General features: G+C 39.8%; 1 protein-coding gene across 8 annotated transcripts in view; it reads right to left on the reverse strand.

Annotated features, from left to right (window-relative positions):
• Positions 1 to 16588, reverse strand: part of CDK15 (cyclin dependent kinase 15) — a 39883-nt gene that overhangs the window by 8799 nt on the left and 14496 nt on the right. For all 8 annotated transcript variants that reach the window (XR_009155640.1, XR_009155641.1, XR_009155639.1 and 5 more), the window contains 5 exons: positions 12121 to 12244; positions 11228 to 11348; positions 8523 to 8616; positions 7642 to 7705; positions 3636 to 3684 (listed from right to left, as the gene is read on the reverse strand). Coding sequence is in view for 4 of the 8 variants with exons in the window: in XM_058187404.1 (XP_058043387.1) it covers positions 3636 to 3684; positions 7642 to 7705; positions 8523 to 8616; positions 11228 to 11348; positions 12121 to 12244 (452 nt within the window). In the remaining 4 variants the exon portion in view is untranslated. The remainder of the gene's footprint in view (positions 1 to 3635; positions 3685 to 7641; positions 7706 to 8522; positions 8617 to 11227; positions 11349 to 12120; positions 12245 to 16588) is intronic.

Below are 16588 nucleotides of genomic sequence, written 5' to 3' on the forward strand. Positions count from 1 at the left end.
AAAATTGCAAGAGAAATATTAATTTCACTATTAGGGTTCGTTATTGTAACTTATTAATTTTGATTAGTATTAATAATGATATGTATTAATATGATGAGGGAAAAGCACTATCATTACGAGATTACTACTAGAGTTTATTATTATTACTATGATGGTTATTACTCAAAAGAATTGTAACCAGATAACGCACTGTTTATACATATGGATATGTTGCTCTTTCTATTTATATTTAAAAAAAATAGAAGGGAGGGAGGAAGCAAGGAAACAAAACATTTGTCTTTTATAACTTTTAACGGGCTTCTTTCTTTCTTCAAAGAATCCAGTGGCTCATGGGAACTCAGCCTGCCAAATTTCTCCTCAATCCATCCCAGCAGGCATTTCACTTCGAAAGAGCTTCACCCTGCCTGGATTGGCTCCCTCTTCTTCTCTCACTACCTTTCCAACAAAAAAATGCATATGGCTCTAACTGCATTTGAAGTCTAAGTGGTGTGTGATTTTTTTTCTGTGTATATACAACTGAGACCAGAATTCAAACTGTAGCTCAATTGCAATTGGAGAGTTAAGTATATAAGTGACACCAAGATACTTTAATATTAGCTCAACCCAAAGAGAAGTGAGTCAATTGCAGTGACTGAGAAATAAAATAGGACAGAATTGGGACAGGAACAGCATATCTCATGCCAGTATATTTTTCTGCCCATCAAGAATAAATGGAGAGCTTGATAGCCCTTTCGCCAGACCTTGAAATTGTCATTTCGTAATGTAACGCGGTGGCTCAGTGGCTAAGACAATGAACTTGTTGATCAGAAAGGTCGGTGGTTCGAATCCCTAGTGCCGCATAACGGGATGAGCTCCCATTACTTGCCCCAGCTTCTGCCAACCTAGCAGTTCAAAAGCATGTAAAAATGCAAGTAGAAAAGTAGGGGCCACCTTGATGGGAAGGTAACTGTGTTCTTTGCGCCTTTGGCATTTAGTCATGTCGGTCACATGACCATGGAATTGTCATCAGACAGCGTTGGCTCTTTGGCTTAGAAACGGAGATGAGCACCACCCCCTAGAGTCAGAAACGACTAGCACGTATGTGCGAGGGGAACCTTTACCTTTACCTTTAATGTCAGAATAATGGAAAAAATATTTATTCTAACACTTGATACAATCGGGGACAACTTAAGCTGATATGCAAAAGGAAGGAAACACCATGTGATTACATTGGCAAGAAAGCGGTTGCCAGGGCATGCTTAATGCTGTGGTTAGGTGCAAGTTTATTTATTTATTTATTTATTTTTCGCATTTTTATACCGCCCTATCTCCCTAGGGACTCAGGGCGGTTTACAGCCGGATAAAACATACATATAAATACAGAATAAAACCACAGTTAAAAAACTTATTAAATAAGGCCGAATATTTAAAATAGAAATACAAATAATAAAACCCTATTAAAAACCAATTTAAAAATTTAAAAATTCTAGTCCAGTCCTGCGCAAATAAATAGATGTGTCTTAAGCTCGCGGCGGAAGGTTCGAAGGTCAGGAAGTTGGCGAAGTCCTGGGAGAAGTTCGTTCCAGAGGGTGGGAGCCCCCACAGAAAAGGCCCTTCCCCTGGGTGTCGCCGGTCGGCACTGCCTGGCCGACGGCACCCTGAGGAGTCCCTCTCTGTGAGAGCGCACGGGTCGGTGAGAGGCAATCGGTGGCAGTAGACAGTCCCGTAAGTAACCCGGCCCTATGCCATGGAGCGCTTTGAAGATAATTACCAAAACCTTGAAGCGCACCCGGAAGGCCACAGGTAGCCAGTGCAGTCTACGCAGGAGAGGTGTCACATGGGAGCCACGAGGGGCTCTCTCTATCACCCGCACAGCCGCATTCTGAACTAACTGGAGTCTCCGGGTGCTCCTCAAGGGGAGCCCCATGTAGAGAGCATTGCAGTAATCCAGACGAGATGTTACGAGAGCATGAGTGACCGTGCATAGGGCATCCCGGTCTAGAAAGGGGCGCAACTGGCGAACCAGGCGAACCTGGTAGAAAGCTCTCCTGGCGACGGCCGTCAAGTGGTCTTCAAAAGACAGCCGTCCATCCAGGAGGACGCCCAAGTTGCGCACCCTCTCCATTGGGGCCAATGACTCGCCCCCAACAGTCAGCCGCGGCTGCAGCTGACTGTACCGGGATGCCGGCATCCACAGCCACTCTGTCTTGGAGGGATTGAGCTTGAGCCTGTTTCTCCCCATCCAGACCAGACTCCCCATTGGGGCATAGCCTAAACTTCAGCTATGAAAAAAGGGCTTCAAAACAATATGGGATATTTTGAAGGAAAGGTATCTGGGATCTGTGTCTATTGCGGGATCTAGTTCCATCCCACAATATTTATCTTTATTCATCAAGCGCTGAGTTTGTTTGTCAAGGTCAAAACCAATGGTGATCTGAAGCCTAGAAGCATCTGTGGGGAATTTGTGTATGGGTATTTGTTTTAGTGGCAGTGCTTTAATCTGACAGAAGGAAGTATATAATCCAGGGATGTCAAACTCAAGGCCCCTGGGCCAGATCCAGCCCATGGGGTGCTTAAATCTGGCCCAGAGGGCCATCCTGAAAACAGCAAAGGACTGGCCTGCAGGCCCTCTGCCAGTGAAAACAAAGCTCGTAAGGGCTGTGTGCAGCCCTCCCAAGTCCCATCTTCACTGGTAGATGGTTGCAAGACGCCGTCGCAGCCAAAAACGGAGCTTGTGAGGAACCATGGGCAGCCTTCCCAAGCTCTGTTTATGCTGGCAGAGGGTTGCAGGAGGCTGTCCCAGTCGAAAACGGAACTCGGGAGCCCGTTTTTGCTGGCAGAATACTCAGGCCACCACAGGTGCCTCCGACACGAGTCACATCGAGCTGGCCATGCCCACCCTGGCCACGCCCACCCCAGCCCCCCAAAGTCAAACACAACCCTGATGTGGCCCTCAATGAAATTGAGTTTGACACCCCTGGTATAGTCAAAGCATTAAAGCATTCTCAGTCTAACTAGCAGGCTTTTCATTTTTAGCTGCCTTCTGACTAGCAGAAGTCTCTTAGAGACTCTAAACAGAGCCACTGTCTTCTCAAACTTGCCTGGAAGGTCCTAGAGGAAGAAAGGACCTCAAAAGAGAGAGGAGGGAGGGAGGGAGGGGGGAGAGAGAGAGAAGTGGGGGAGAGAGAGAATATGAATTCCCAAGAAAATGTATAAAGCATAAAAAGCCCAGCAAGAATTAGAACCAGGAAGTAAATCTGGCAGGGGATATTTGTTTAGTGAAGAGAGGGATCCTATTTTGCTTTCAAGTGTCACATTTGGTTGAATATACTCCAGTTCATCTCGTTTGATCATTGTTTACATATTATTATGCTAGCTTTGGTCTATAATTCTCACCCTCAGGTAACATGAAATTAGTCTCTCATATCCTCACTTTGTTGTTTTCATTAAAATAATATCCCTTTTAGGCAACTCATGGATGTTACCGAATGATAATGATAAGTATCAATGCCTTTCTTAGAAATTGCCACTTTTAATTTTTTTAGGTTGTTGTTGTTAGGTTTGAAGCTTACTACTATTATTTTGGATTTATCTTGGATTAAGCACAAAGAACAGACTGACTTTAACGGAGCATTTGATGATTGTAGATAGCTTACCTGTCACAGATCATCTTGAGCCCCTGAGGCCAACTGCCAAGGAATCTGTCTGGAAAATTAATATGCAATCACAGGGTTAAACACAACCAATTCAAGTCATATATACTTGGAGCTCCTGTTCCTGTCCTTACATTTATCATGGCAGAACTGTTAGCCTGCTTGGTAGAGAACACGCAAACTGGTTTTAACAGAGCAAACATACTGCAATCAAATAGATGAGTGCCTCCAGACAGGAGGCTCCTAGCACAGTTAATCACCAGACATTATGCAGTCTGTTTCTTCCTAACAAAGGTGTCTGCCTAAAGAAAAAGGAAGAAAACGGTGGGAAAACATAGGAGGGTAACAAGTGAAGAATGAGGATGTTTGGAAATCAATCCCCCCCCCCATAAATTTCCATGAAGGAGTCAGGGTAGGCATCTAATAAAAAAGTCCAGTTTGAAAGACTTGCAAATTCTACAAGGTCCCCTCCCACCTTCCCAGGGTCTTCAAGGCAAGAATTTCCAAGGTCAGGCATTCCAGATATTGGAACAATCCCCAAAGGGTGCAGGCGGCAGAGGTTGGGTGGGGCATGTGAAAAGAGATGCTCCTTGCTATGCCTGTAGCAAGCCTAGTAGATAGGACATTTTTAAAAATGCAAAAAATTACCCTCTGTACTCCTCCCAAGGATCCTTGAAAAGGCAGAAATAATGCCACTCTAGTTCATTTTACCCTGATGGTCTGTGGCTAGCAGGAAGTTTGAGATTTGGGTATATTGACCAAATACTAAAACTGTTCGTGTAGCCAATCATTTCGAGTTAATAAAAACGAACCTAAGTTTCTTTTTTATTTCAGAACCCATATCCCTATAACTCTGATTGTGGTGAATCCAAGCAAATGGATTAAACCAATTAAATTAAACCAATTTAGTATTTATTAAGTGAAATCCTCTTCCAGTCAGAAGAGCTGCTAAAACCCTTGCATATCCTCAAACGCAACAGGATTTCTGGCCCTATTGGAACAGTGAGATGAATTTTATATAGCTTGACCGACTCCTGGAATAAAGGAGGAAGTGCTACTTTAAAAGCAATAAAGCTAAAAAAGACTTAATTTTGTTTCATCCAGGGACTGGGGATTTTATTTATTGATTTGATTTGTATGGCCACCAATCTCACCTACTTGACACTGGACTCATGACAAAAACAACAATCCAATAAAAATAAGTTAAAATAGAATAGAATAGAATAGAATAGAATAGAATAGAATAGAATAGAATAGAATAGAATAGAATAGAATAGAATTTTTTATTGGCCAAGTGTGATTGGACACACAAGGAATTTGTCTTGGTGCATATGCTCTCAGTGTGCATAAAAGAAAAGATACGTTCATCAAGGTACAACATTTACAACACAATTGATGGTCAATATATCAATATAAATCATAAGGATTGCCAGCAACAAAGTTACAGTCATACAGTCATAAGTGGAAGGAGATTGGTGATGGGAACGATGAGAAGATTAATAGTAGTGCAGATTTAGTAAATAGTTTGACAGTGTTGAAGGAATTATTTGTTTAGCAGAGTGATGGCCTTTGGGAAAAAACTGTTCTTGTAAAATACCAAGATATAAACATAGTAAAGCATCAATGACCCATGGTCCAGCAAAATCAAACAACACAATCATGTAGAGACGAGATAAATGTGAGGTCAAGGGGTCATAGAGGACAGTACAGAAGGGCATGCTTGTACCCCAGTCATGTGTAAATGCCTTAGGCAAATCTTCTAGTTTGCTTTGTCTCTTCAGAAGACTTACAGTAACTGTTCTACTTTGTGAAAAGTGACATCTGAAATCAGTGAAATAGTTTATCTATAGAGATTGTAAGTTCTCAATCTCTGGAGGTTTTTCCATAAGAGGCTGGAGGGCCACCATCTCAAAAATATTTAATTGGTTTTCCTGTGTATTTCAGAAAGTTGATGATCCTTGGGTTCTCTTTCAATTCCACTGTTCTGAGATTGTTTCCTATGTGTTTTATTCCTCCAATCAAAGACTACATGCTCAACATTACATTAAACAGATATCAATAGATCAATAGGTTGTCCCTCTCTTTGTGACAGCCTGTCAAATATTGAAAGACTGCTATCATATCACCCCTACTCCTTCTTTTCATTATATGGGACATATCCAGTTGCTGCAACCATTCTTCGTGTGTTTCAGCATCCAGCCCCCCCAAAAGCAGATTGTCTTTAAAAATGGATTGTCGGTTTGTGCTATGAAAGATCCAGACATCTTCCATCAGAATTACGTTATTGCCTTTCCATAATGATCGAAATCATATTTTTAACCTGGCATGATAATATTTTAAGTTGATTTGTTTTATTGCTGCTTCAGTGCTATCTTACAATTTAACAGTACAAATTTACTCCCAATACTGTGAAAAATACATTTCAAATAATGGGTATCTACTGACTAGTACAAGTGATTATAATCCATTTCAGATGAAGCACTTTCTCAGTTAGAATTCAGAAAATGTTTTGTGGGCTTTGGGAGTCCAACCAATGTCTTTCATTTATAATGCTACTGTAGTTTTCTCTTTGATTTTCTTCATTGTTTAATTAGAAGCAACATTAAGAAAAAAAGGACAGAATAACTAATAAATGCCTTGAACCCATAGCTTTCAGAGTGCCATTTAAAAACATCAAAAATTAGCAAATAACAATACAATATTTTGCTAAGTTATAAAAAACAGTTGTTAATTAACTAGTATTCCCTTTAGAGTCACATTTTTTAAAAAAGCATATGAGGAGACTTTTTATTAGCATGTCATTGCTTCACTACTGTCCTTCCCACAGCAAGGATTTCTCTGGGGTTGTGATGTTTTTCCTTACAAAAACAGCAGGGAATTGATGAGTGGTTTGAGGCTTTGCCCTCCCCCTGCCCTTCTCCCACTCCCCAGGGAATCTCATTCAAAGCAGTCAACCTAATTCCCCAACCCCCAATTACTATGTCAGGGCAGGCGGGATGGGGCACAAACTGTAGTCTGCTGAGGAAGCCAGCACATTCCCATTTCATGCCACTATGATTAATGAATCTTGGCTAATGGTGTGAAAGTTTCCCTACCATTACAAAACCAGCTAGCCTGTGAAAATGAGGGATGTTTACTTTTCAAGCAGGGGAGGGAAACCAGGGCCTCTGAAGTTCATCTGAGCAACATCCTCCTCTTTGAAGAGACGTTACTATGCTCTGCTAGACCTGAAAAATTTAGATTGAAAGTGCTTCCCCCACTTGCTCTCCTGGCTTTCACACAGACTCTGTCCCTTCTCCCAGGATGCAGAGGCAGGAGTTTGTGTTTCAGGGTTTTTATATTTCTCATTTCTTTGCATTGGCGTTGATCACTGCTTCCCTATAACACAACACTTGGGTTATGCTGTTCTGAAAGACATCTCATGATAAAATATTAAATAGAAAGGAAAGGAAGGCTCCCTTTAAAAAAAAAATGCCCACATCCCACTAAAAGACAACTGGCCCTTTGAAGATCCCTTCTAGAGATAAAGTTTCTCACAGGATGGATGGGAAGGAAAGGCCCATCCCTCTCTGCTTCCTTTCTTCTCACTGATTCTGGGCAGAATTACAGGAAGGGAATGGGGAAGCAAGAAGACTCTCACGACTGAAGGCAAATATACGTATCCCAGGATAATGTTGCAGGATCCAATCAGGATCAGTGTACCCATTCTGGTGAAGAGAAGTTCCCTGAGAATGGGATCCAGAATGAGCCCAAAACCACAGGAGACTAAAACCTCTGGTCCCGGTGACCAACCCAGATTGGATCCTGCAAGAAAACTGTTTCCACAATACACCCAGCAACCTGTTTGCAGACTATTGCATTCCTCATGGAGAAAGACAGCCATTGTGAGCGTGTTCATTGCACATGGAAATGGAGAAAGTAGTCAAATGATAATGAACTTTCACAGCAGCAGCACCAGCAAATAGGCTGAAAATATATAACATTCTTATATACAGGTATGAAATCATACCTGGCTTGTAGTGGCAAAGTTTGGAAACTCCTGGCCACGTTTCTTCAGTTGGGATCCCAAATACCTTTCAAATGAGAAACAAAACTGAATATATTTTCTAAAAACCTTGATCCTGGTTTTCAGTGAGTCATCTGAAAAGAGGCCCAGCAAGCTTTGCTTTCCAAGAAAGGAGGAAATAAGTATTGTACAAAGCTCCCATATTTATCATTGGCTGCAGCTGTCAGAATGGTCAGCCAAAGTGCTCTTCCAGAAATCAAGATTGTGTCTCTACAAGGAAAGGTGTTCAGAAGCTGCAGACTGTCAGGATGAGAGAGATCTCACTGCTTTGAGGTAAAAGGGAAAAAGTCAGTAAGCATATCTTCTGACAGGTGTTCAAAATTTCATTTCTCAGCATTGCTTGAGGACATTGTGGGTCTTAGTACCACTGAAACTTAATTTGAAGGCTCAAGTCCTAGAACTTGTTCATAGAGCAAATAAATCCATGCCAATTAAGATAAAATACCTCAAAGCAAGCATTTAGCTATGGATTGAATTAAGAACCCAAAAGGAGTTCTCCTGCGTAATAGTGGTGTTTAAAATTGCAGTCAATATATGTCTGGTTTTTTACATGCTCAGAAAACAATACAATGAATTTATTTATTATGTATCAAGGCATCTCCTTTTAGCTTTTCGTATTTTGAAGATCAAACACACAAAAAGTGAAACTCATTTTTTCCTCTTTTGTTGAATTTCTTATATTATAACAAATTCATAAGGCAAAGGGAGAGACAGATACTTCTGAGCATCTAACAATGCTACACATCCAGATCTGTATTGATAAGGTAACACTTTGAAGTGCTGATGGTTTTACTATGAATTTCTCATAATATTATTGTACTCACTATCCAGATTTTCTCCAATTGGTCAAAGATATTGCTAACATCTGGAAACAGTGGTTGACCATGAAGCATCTCCACAAATATGCAGCCTGCACTCCTAGAGAAAAATAATATTAAGTCACTTAGCCATCTCGTGCTGTTTTTAAACATATTACAAATATGTCTAACCTAAATCAAAACATAACAATATAAAGTATAATTTTTCATCATGCTTTCTACTAGCAACATATTTTTGAAAATGCTTTCATTTTTCATGACAAAATTTACATATGGTAGCAGATACTTGAAATATTAATTCAAAAAAGAAAAATATTGGGGAATTTGTGTAAGAGACAATGTAAACTAGAATCAAACATAAAATTAAGGCAGTTGCATTAAAGAATATAATAGAGAAAACTAAATATAAAATTCTGCATATTAAAATAAATTGCATACAATTTAATATGGACTTTCCAGAAGGTTTATCTTTCTATCCTAAAAGAAAGAAAGAAGCTATGAGAAGGTATCACTCTGAAACTGGTTTGGATTTACATTGAATCCAACATTCCTAACTAAATGAGCAACATTTAATCTAAATACGTATGTTCATACACTAAAAAATGTATATATTTACGGGACCGCCTGCTGCCGCCAGTTACCTCCCATTGTCTGGTACGTCCAGTGCGCGCTCACAGGGAGGGCCTTCTTAGGGTGCCGTCGGCTAGCCAATGTCGGCTGGCGGCCCCCAGGGGAAGAGCATTCTCTGTGGGGGCCCCGGCTCTATGGAATGAGCTGCCAGTGGGACTCCGTCTCCTCCCTGATCTCCAGACCTTTAAACGCAAGCTCAAGACTTTCTTTTTTCACCAAGCGGGGCTGGCCTGATTGATTTTAATATGGGGGGTTTAGTGGGTTTTTAATAGGGTTTTAGCTTCTGAAAAATTTTAGCTAATATTTTAAGTATACAGCGGTTGAATCAGATTTTTAAACTTATTATAGTATTTTAATTTGTTTAGGATTTCTGTTGTTTTATTGGTTGTACACCGCCCTGAGTCTTCGGAGAAGGGCGGTATAAAAATATGAATGAATGAATGAATGAATAAATAAATAAATAAATAAATAAATAAATAAATAAATAAATAAGGCTAATCTAGCATGCTTGAGTCTGAGTATACGATAAATAACTAATATCAGATCAGGAGTTAAATGGAGCAGAGCTTCTGCAGTCCATCAGATTGTTTCCTTAATTTCTTCAGTTATGAGGTGGCTCTTAAGCTCAGCCTGCAGCTAATGCCCTAGGCTCCATTCTTGATATAACATACAAAAGGTAGCACAATATTGTCACAACTACTACAATATGAGAAACACTAAGATCTGAACTGCATATCAGACTGCCTAAATATCATGATCTCTGATAAAAGAGAAGGAGAAACCAAGTTTAGGAGGAAGAAGGAAGTAAAACTTGCAGTTTTAGCTTTTATTAGGAATAGGCAAAATTATATCTTTCAGATATTTTGCACTCTTGCTATTAACTTAATGACTGTGGCTGACTAGCACTGAAGTTCCTTACACCATAAACTCCTCCAGGCCATAATAAATTGCTCTGCTATAATAATTAGTTTTAATTCTTCCCACATACTTACTTTCCTAAACACATCAGAAGACTTAAGGGTTGTCATACACCATTCATTACATGTTTAACAATCTCTTAAGGGCTGTCATACACTATTCATTTCCCTTCCCTCTTGGCATAGCAACACTGGATTGATCAAATCTGGGTCAGTCACCAGGACCAGAGATTTAATCCGAGCTTCTAATGGGTAGTACTTGATTTCTATCAACATTAGAACACACACACACACACACATACAGTGTGCGAGATATTTGAATTGGGAACGACTCTGCATGTCAGTCATGATCATGATTTAGCTAGAGACATAGAATAGTGATCAGAATGGCTGCAGAACAGGATTTTTTAAACTGATGCTACTAATCTGGGGATTCTACAGGGAATAGTGCTTTTCACCCAGAGGTGGATTCTATTTACTTTTACTACCGATTCACAGCGGGATTGCATGTGCAGAGGCTTCCTGATGATGTGGGAGTCGGTGGGTGGAGCCTCCCCCTGGTTTTACTACCGGTTCACAAGAACCGGTCCGAACCGGGGGCAACCCACCATTGTTTTCACCCCATCAAATAATATGTTTCTTTTCAGTAAAGTTGTAATTTAATGAGATGAAATATTTCAAACTATGACATTTGACTTTATCACTTCATAAAAATCTAGTTCTCTGTCAAATCAATAAAGTTTCTAGGAATTCTGTAACCATTAGGAGATCAGAAGAGCTAATCATAACCAAACTGTATGAAGTAGGAATTATAGAATTGCTTATGGAAAAGGTTGGGTGACCAGAATAAAATCTTTGGATTTAGTTTCATTTTTTTCCTAAAGTGTAGTTACCACTTGGCAAGCAGTCTACTCTATAATTAAAACATGTCATTTCATTTGGGGGACGCAACTGATATTAAATATTTAAATCTTTTAGCAATTGAGGGTTCACAGGGGGGAAAAAGAAAATAAATTTAATTTCCAATTCAAGCCCATATAATTTTTAATAATCAGAGTATGCTGTTCTTCATGGCATTATTCCATATTTTAAAGTGCTCTTATCGTGTGGATGAGTGTGTTGAGCTTCATTTCCTTCCTCTTAATGGTCCATACTTGTTCTCACCAAATATCCACATCTGATGAATAATCAGTGGCTCCAAGCAGAACATCAGGAGGACGATAGGCAAGTGTCACAACCTCAGCAGAGTATGTTTGGTTGGGGAGAGATTTAGCACGAGCAAGACCTGTCAAGGCAGAGGAAAAAAAACTCAGGATTTTTAAATCAATCACTATTATCATGTTGACCCATTGTCTATACCAGGGGTATTAAATTCAAGGCCCAGGGGCCAGATTCAGGCCACGGGATGCTTAGATCTGGCCTGCGGGCCCGCCCTGGAAACAGAAAAGGACCAGCCCACAGAGTCTGCCAGCAAAAAGGGAGCTCGGGAGGGCCGTGTGCAGCCCTCGCGGACTCCATTTTGGGCTGTGACAGTCTCCTGCAACCATCTCTAGTGAAAAGAGCTTGGGGAGGCCACACACGGCCCTCCCAAGCTCTATTTTCACTGGCAGAGGGCTGCAGAAGGCTGTCGCGGCCCAAAATGGAGCCTCAATGAGTGACATCAAGCTGGCCATGCCCACCCCCCAGCCACACACCCCGTCCCACCGAGGTCGAACACAACTCTGATGTGGCCCTCAATAAAATCAAGTCTGACACCCATGGTCTATACAATAAACTACAGGGCACAAATCACAAGAGATATTGTATTACAGTTATCTTCCATCTTTTTGTTGTGAATAATCTAAAGTACTATCCAACTATAGACCAGTAATGCGGTTGATTTTTCATATATTTCTCGGTTTCTAACATAATTACCCCAAATTTCTAAATTGTCATCTTTTTAGCCTGAGCTGAATTAAAGGCAGAAGAGCTTGTTCTTTGGCTCTCAATTTATAGGCCCAAGAACTCATTTACTAAATAACTAACTATCTGATGGGGACCAGGTTATGATGACTCACCAAAATCAGCTAATTTAAGCTCTCCGTAGCAATTTAGGAGCAAATTCTGAGGTTTCAGATCTCGATGAAGGATACGGCACTTATGAATGTGAGCCAATCCTCTCAGAAGCTGGAACATGAAAAGCTGGAAACAAAAGGGAAAACAGAGCCATGGCAGTGTAAAATAGTGTCTTAAACTTGCAGAGCAAAGAAAGGGAATGAAAGAACGAATAAAATGACTCTCCTTATAAGTTGGTTACGTGTTTAAAACCCACAACACATGTTCCTAGCAATTCTTATGCTAGATAACTATTCTCTTGATGGTAGAAGTGCTGGGTGAAGAGATTTATTTGCTTCTATTTTTATTTTCCTCCATAGTCAAACAGAAACCAGAATTCCCCAAGAGAAGAGTCATAAAAGCAATTTAGGGGTGATGGGCAGAATAGAAAATTATGGAAAAACGATCTGGAATAGGATGGGGAGCATGGATAAATGTCAGAATGTCGCAATAAAGCTTTTTGAAAAGTGTGAAAAGTTAAAATGCAAAAAGAAATTGTAAAATTAATTAGTTCAACCTTACGGGAAAAAACTATTATGGACTGTTTTATTTTGTTTATTAGATTTATATCCATCTTTCACTCAAGAGCTAAAGAAAGGTGATGTAAGTTACAACAAACCAACAGAATAGCTTAACTTCGGGGTGTTTGGGGGAGTGATATTAGAAGTGGAAGCAGTTTGCCTAGCAGAGGTCTCTCATGCCTATTTTCATCCTTATATCCCAAGGCCTCAAATGGGGAAAAACAATTCAGAGAAATCTTTCCCAATGATGGCAAGCATCAGTAGATGCCCCAGAATTTGTCTGGAGGCTCCAAGTCCCACCAAAGGGATGCTAGAATAACATGAGGTTTGCTAAAATCATAGAAAGAATTTAGAAGGCTAGATAAGATAGCTAGGAACCATCTGATCAGTTTCCCTCCTGGTAAAGGGATTAGATTATGGTTGCTTATGGCTACTTTGGGAGTTGTTTCAAGATGTAGGACTCCTATATGGCAAATGGCAAAATTCATCCATTTGTGAGCATTCTTTTCATGGTTTAAAAATTCCACCCTCTTTCAAAAGATTTGGCTCTGTTCTTTTGTCTCTGTCTGGTAACTGAATAATGTCTTAGTTTCTTCTATTTCTATATTCAACTCCAAGATAATTTGGGTTGCTAATTACCTGACCACCACAGAATAAAACAAACACTACTTTCCTGATATTAATTCAAGCTATTGAATTCTGCAGGGCTTAAATATGTAGATTTTTGTAAAAAAAAAAAAGGTGAGGGATAGAAGAGAAATGTAAAAAGGGGTATTCTAATGAATGTCAGATGCTAAAGTATATTCATGCAAAACTACAGGATATATTACATGGATAAAATATTTCACAAATACTGTAACTGTTATAAAATAGGAATTGTGGGGATCTGATAACAAGGAGGAAAGAGTTAAAAAAGCCTTTCTCTTTATGAATTGAATTTTCATCCCAATTCAATCTCATGTGGGTTCTGTTTAAGAACAACTAAAGAAGCATATTAAAAGTGATATGAAGGGGTTATGATGCTTTGCTTTATAAGTATATTAGGAAGCCTGGGGATTTTCCCAAATAAATACGAAAGGAAAAAAAGTCTGAGAAATCAGATGCAAAAGAAAAAGCAGTGAGTATAGTTGTCTATTATTCCTGTGGTGGCATAAGGTTAGACAGTTTCTACTTAGGGAGTTCGTTCATCTGACTGATTAGAAACAATGCACTGGATAAAGTTTATAAGAGACTGGAAACCACTGCAGACTTTCTACATGTTAAATACAATAACAGATGGTTAATGGAGGAATTTGAAGATTAGTTTTACCTTTGGGGTTTTAGCTTTGGGGCTAGCTCCCTCCCTGAGAGGGAGAGGGAGAGGGAGGGAGAGAAAAGTTGGGTCAATCCAATTATTAGATAGATTTCAACATCAGGGATACCTTTTTATGTAATATAGTATTTTTGTCAGATATAGAAAAGTGCAATTTTTTGTTTTTTGACCTTTTTGATATATTTGTAAGCATTCAGCGGGTGTGGAATTTTTTTTAATGTTTAATGTTAGTTGTCAATAATGTATTTAATATTTGGGGGGGCGGGTTTATACATGTTTTTTGTTTTCCTTGTTGATATCAAATGTTCATTAGTTTGTTTTTTCTTTCTTTTTCTTTGCTTTGTATTTTATCCTTGAAGCTAAAGAATAAATAATAGAATAAGAAAAGGATGTTTTCCCACCTTTCCCACTATTTTGCCAATTCACCGAAATCAGTTGTGTTTGTACTTAGTAAGAAACATGTAAACATGGAGGTTGTGGAAAAGGCACAGATTACTTGCAGATGTTTGTAGACTCTCGTCTCGTTAGTCAAGTGGAGGGGTGCAGGTGGACTGATGACGAATACTTTGAGCACTGGTGAGGACATAAGTGGCCCCAGAATGTTCCTGATGGATGGGGGGTGAAAATGATGTTTGTACCAAAGTGCTCTATCAAAATGACTTCATGCACTGTAAGACCCTAGAGGACTTCAAATCCCCCCTTTCTGATGCTGTCACTGAAAAAGCCTCCAAAGGATCTTTGTACATGAGATGCAACAACTAACATCACAAAGGGGGGAAATCCACAGTTTCATCCACATACACACAACAGGTGCTTTAAATCAGAGGTCACCAACATTTTGGACCTCAGGGACCACTAAATTCATAACTTTAAATCCCTTGGACCACTAATACGATCTGCCTAATGACCGGCTGGGTGGGCATGGCTAGGTGGTCATGTGACTAGGTGGGTGTGGCCAACTCAATGTCACTCACATTGAGGGGCGCCTCGCCAGCCTCTACTCGCCCCTCCCCTCCTCACTTCCCCACCCGGCTCCTTAGGGCCCCAACAAGAAATAGTTGTTGGAGCTAAGCAGCCACCACAAGAAAGAGTTGGCAAAACAGCTCAGTTCAAATTGGATCTAACCGAGAAGGAGGCTCAGTAGAAGCACTGCATTGAGGACTATGAGCATAGGCTTTCCAAGCAGAGGGAAGACCTGCAGGAGTACAAGGCCAGGTACCGGCACCTGGAGGCTCAGCGGACTGAGATGGTCAGCCAGTTACAGGCCATGATGCAGTCCCACTGGAACAAGGTCCTCTGGCTCTTCACCACCAGCGGCACTTCCTTCCAGCCTTCGCCCAAAGCCCCGCACCAGGAAGCTGAAGCAGACCTCCAAGTCATAATTTCTGCTCCTCTCCGACTCACACAAAAAAACCCTGAAGTGGGAGACTCTGCAGCAACACAAATGCTCACTGCACGGATCCATCCCAGGGGCCGTAGTTTGAGGATCCCTGATTTAGTGCAATATAAAAAATACAAATAGTTTTTCTGCGGATCACCAAAATTTTCTTGCGGACTACCTGTTGGTGACTGCTGCTTTAAATAACTTGAGTTCTTTATAAACTGGATAAAATGTGTTTTCTTTTGAAAACAGATACTGAATTACTTCCTTCTTGAAAATAAAGCAACAACAACAAAGTAACCAGTTAAGCAGAACTTCAGTTGTTTGATCATGATTTAAATTTGGGGATACATTAGTGACTAAATAATAAATCAAAAGCCATCAGAATACAGGTAGTCCTTGACTTGCAAGAATTCATTTAGTGACCATTTGAAGTTATAATGCCATTGAAAAAAATGACCTTTAACCATTGCAGCAACCCCATGGTCATGTGATCAAAAAATCAAACATTTGGCAACTGACTCAGATTTATGATGGCTGCAGTGTCCTGGGGTCATATTTATTTATTTATTTTGTCACAACAGTATATATAAGCATAAGCATGAAAATAACCATATAATATATAAGCATGTATATAAGCATAAGTATGTAATAACTATATTAATTGGATATAATGAAAGGAAACAATAGGACAGGAACGGTAGGCATGTTTGTGCTCTTATGCATGCCCCTTACAGACCTCTTAGGAATGGGGTGAAGTCAATAGGTGAAGCTGTGGGGGCTCCTACCCTCTGGAGCGAACTTCCCCCTGGTTTGCGCCAAATACCTGATCTTCGGACCTTTCGCTGCAAATTGAAAATGTATTTATTTACTCGCGCAGGGCTGGCTTAAGTTTTTGTTAAATTTTTAAATTTTAAATTTTTAAATTTCTAAATTTTATATGAATTTTAGCGGGTTTTTAGATTTTAAATGTTTTAAAGTTTCGGCCAATTGTATAATAAGTTTTTTAATTTTGTTTTTTAATTGTATATTGATTGTGTTTTATTTTGGCTGTAAACTGCCCTGAGTCCTTCGGGAGAAGGGCGGTATAGAAATCTAATAAATAATAATAATAATAATAATAATAATAATAATAATCAGTAGACAGTTTTTGGTTAAAGCTTTGGGGATTTTGAGAAGAGACCACAGAGTCAGGTAGTGTGTTCCAAGTATTAATA

The sequence above is a fragment of the Ahaetulla prasina genome, chromosome 1 (genome assembly GCF_028640845.1).
Source record: "Ahaetulla prasina isolate Xishuangbanna chromosome 1, ASM2864084v1, whole genome shotgun sequence".
NCBI classification, from domain to species: domain Eukaryota; kingdom Metazoa; phylum Chordata; class Lepidosauria; order Squamata; family Colubridae; genus Ahaetulla; species Ahaetulla prasina.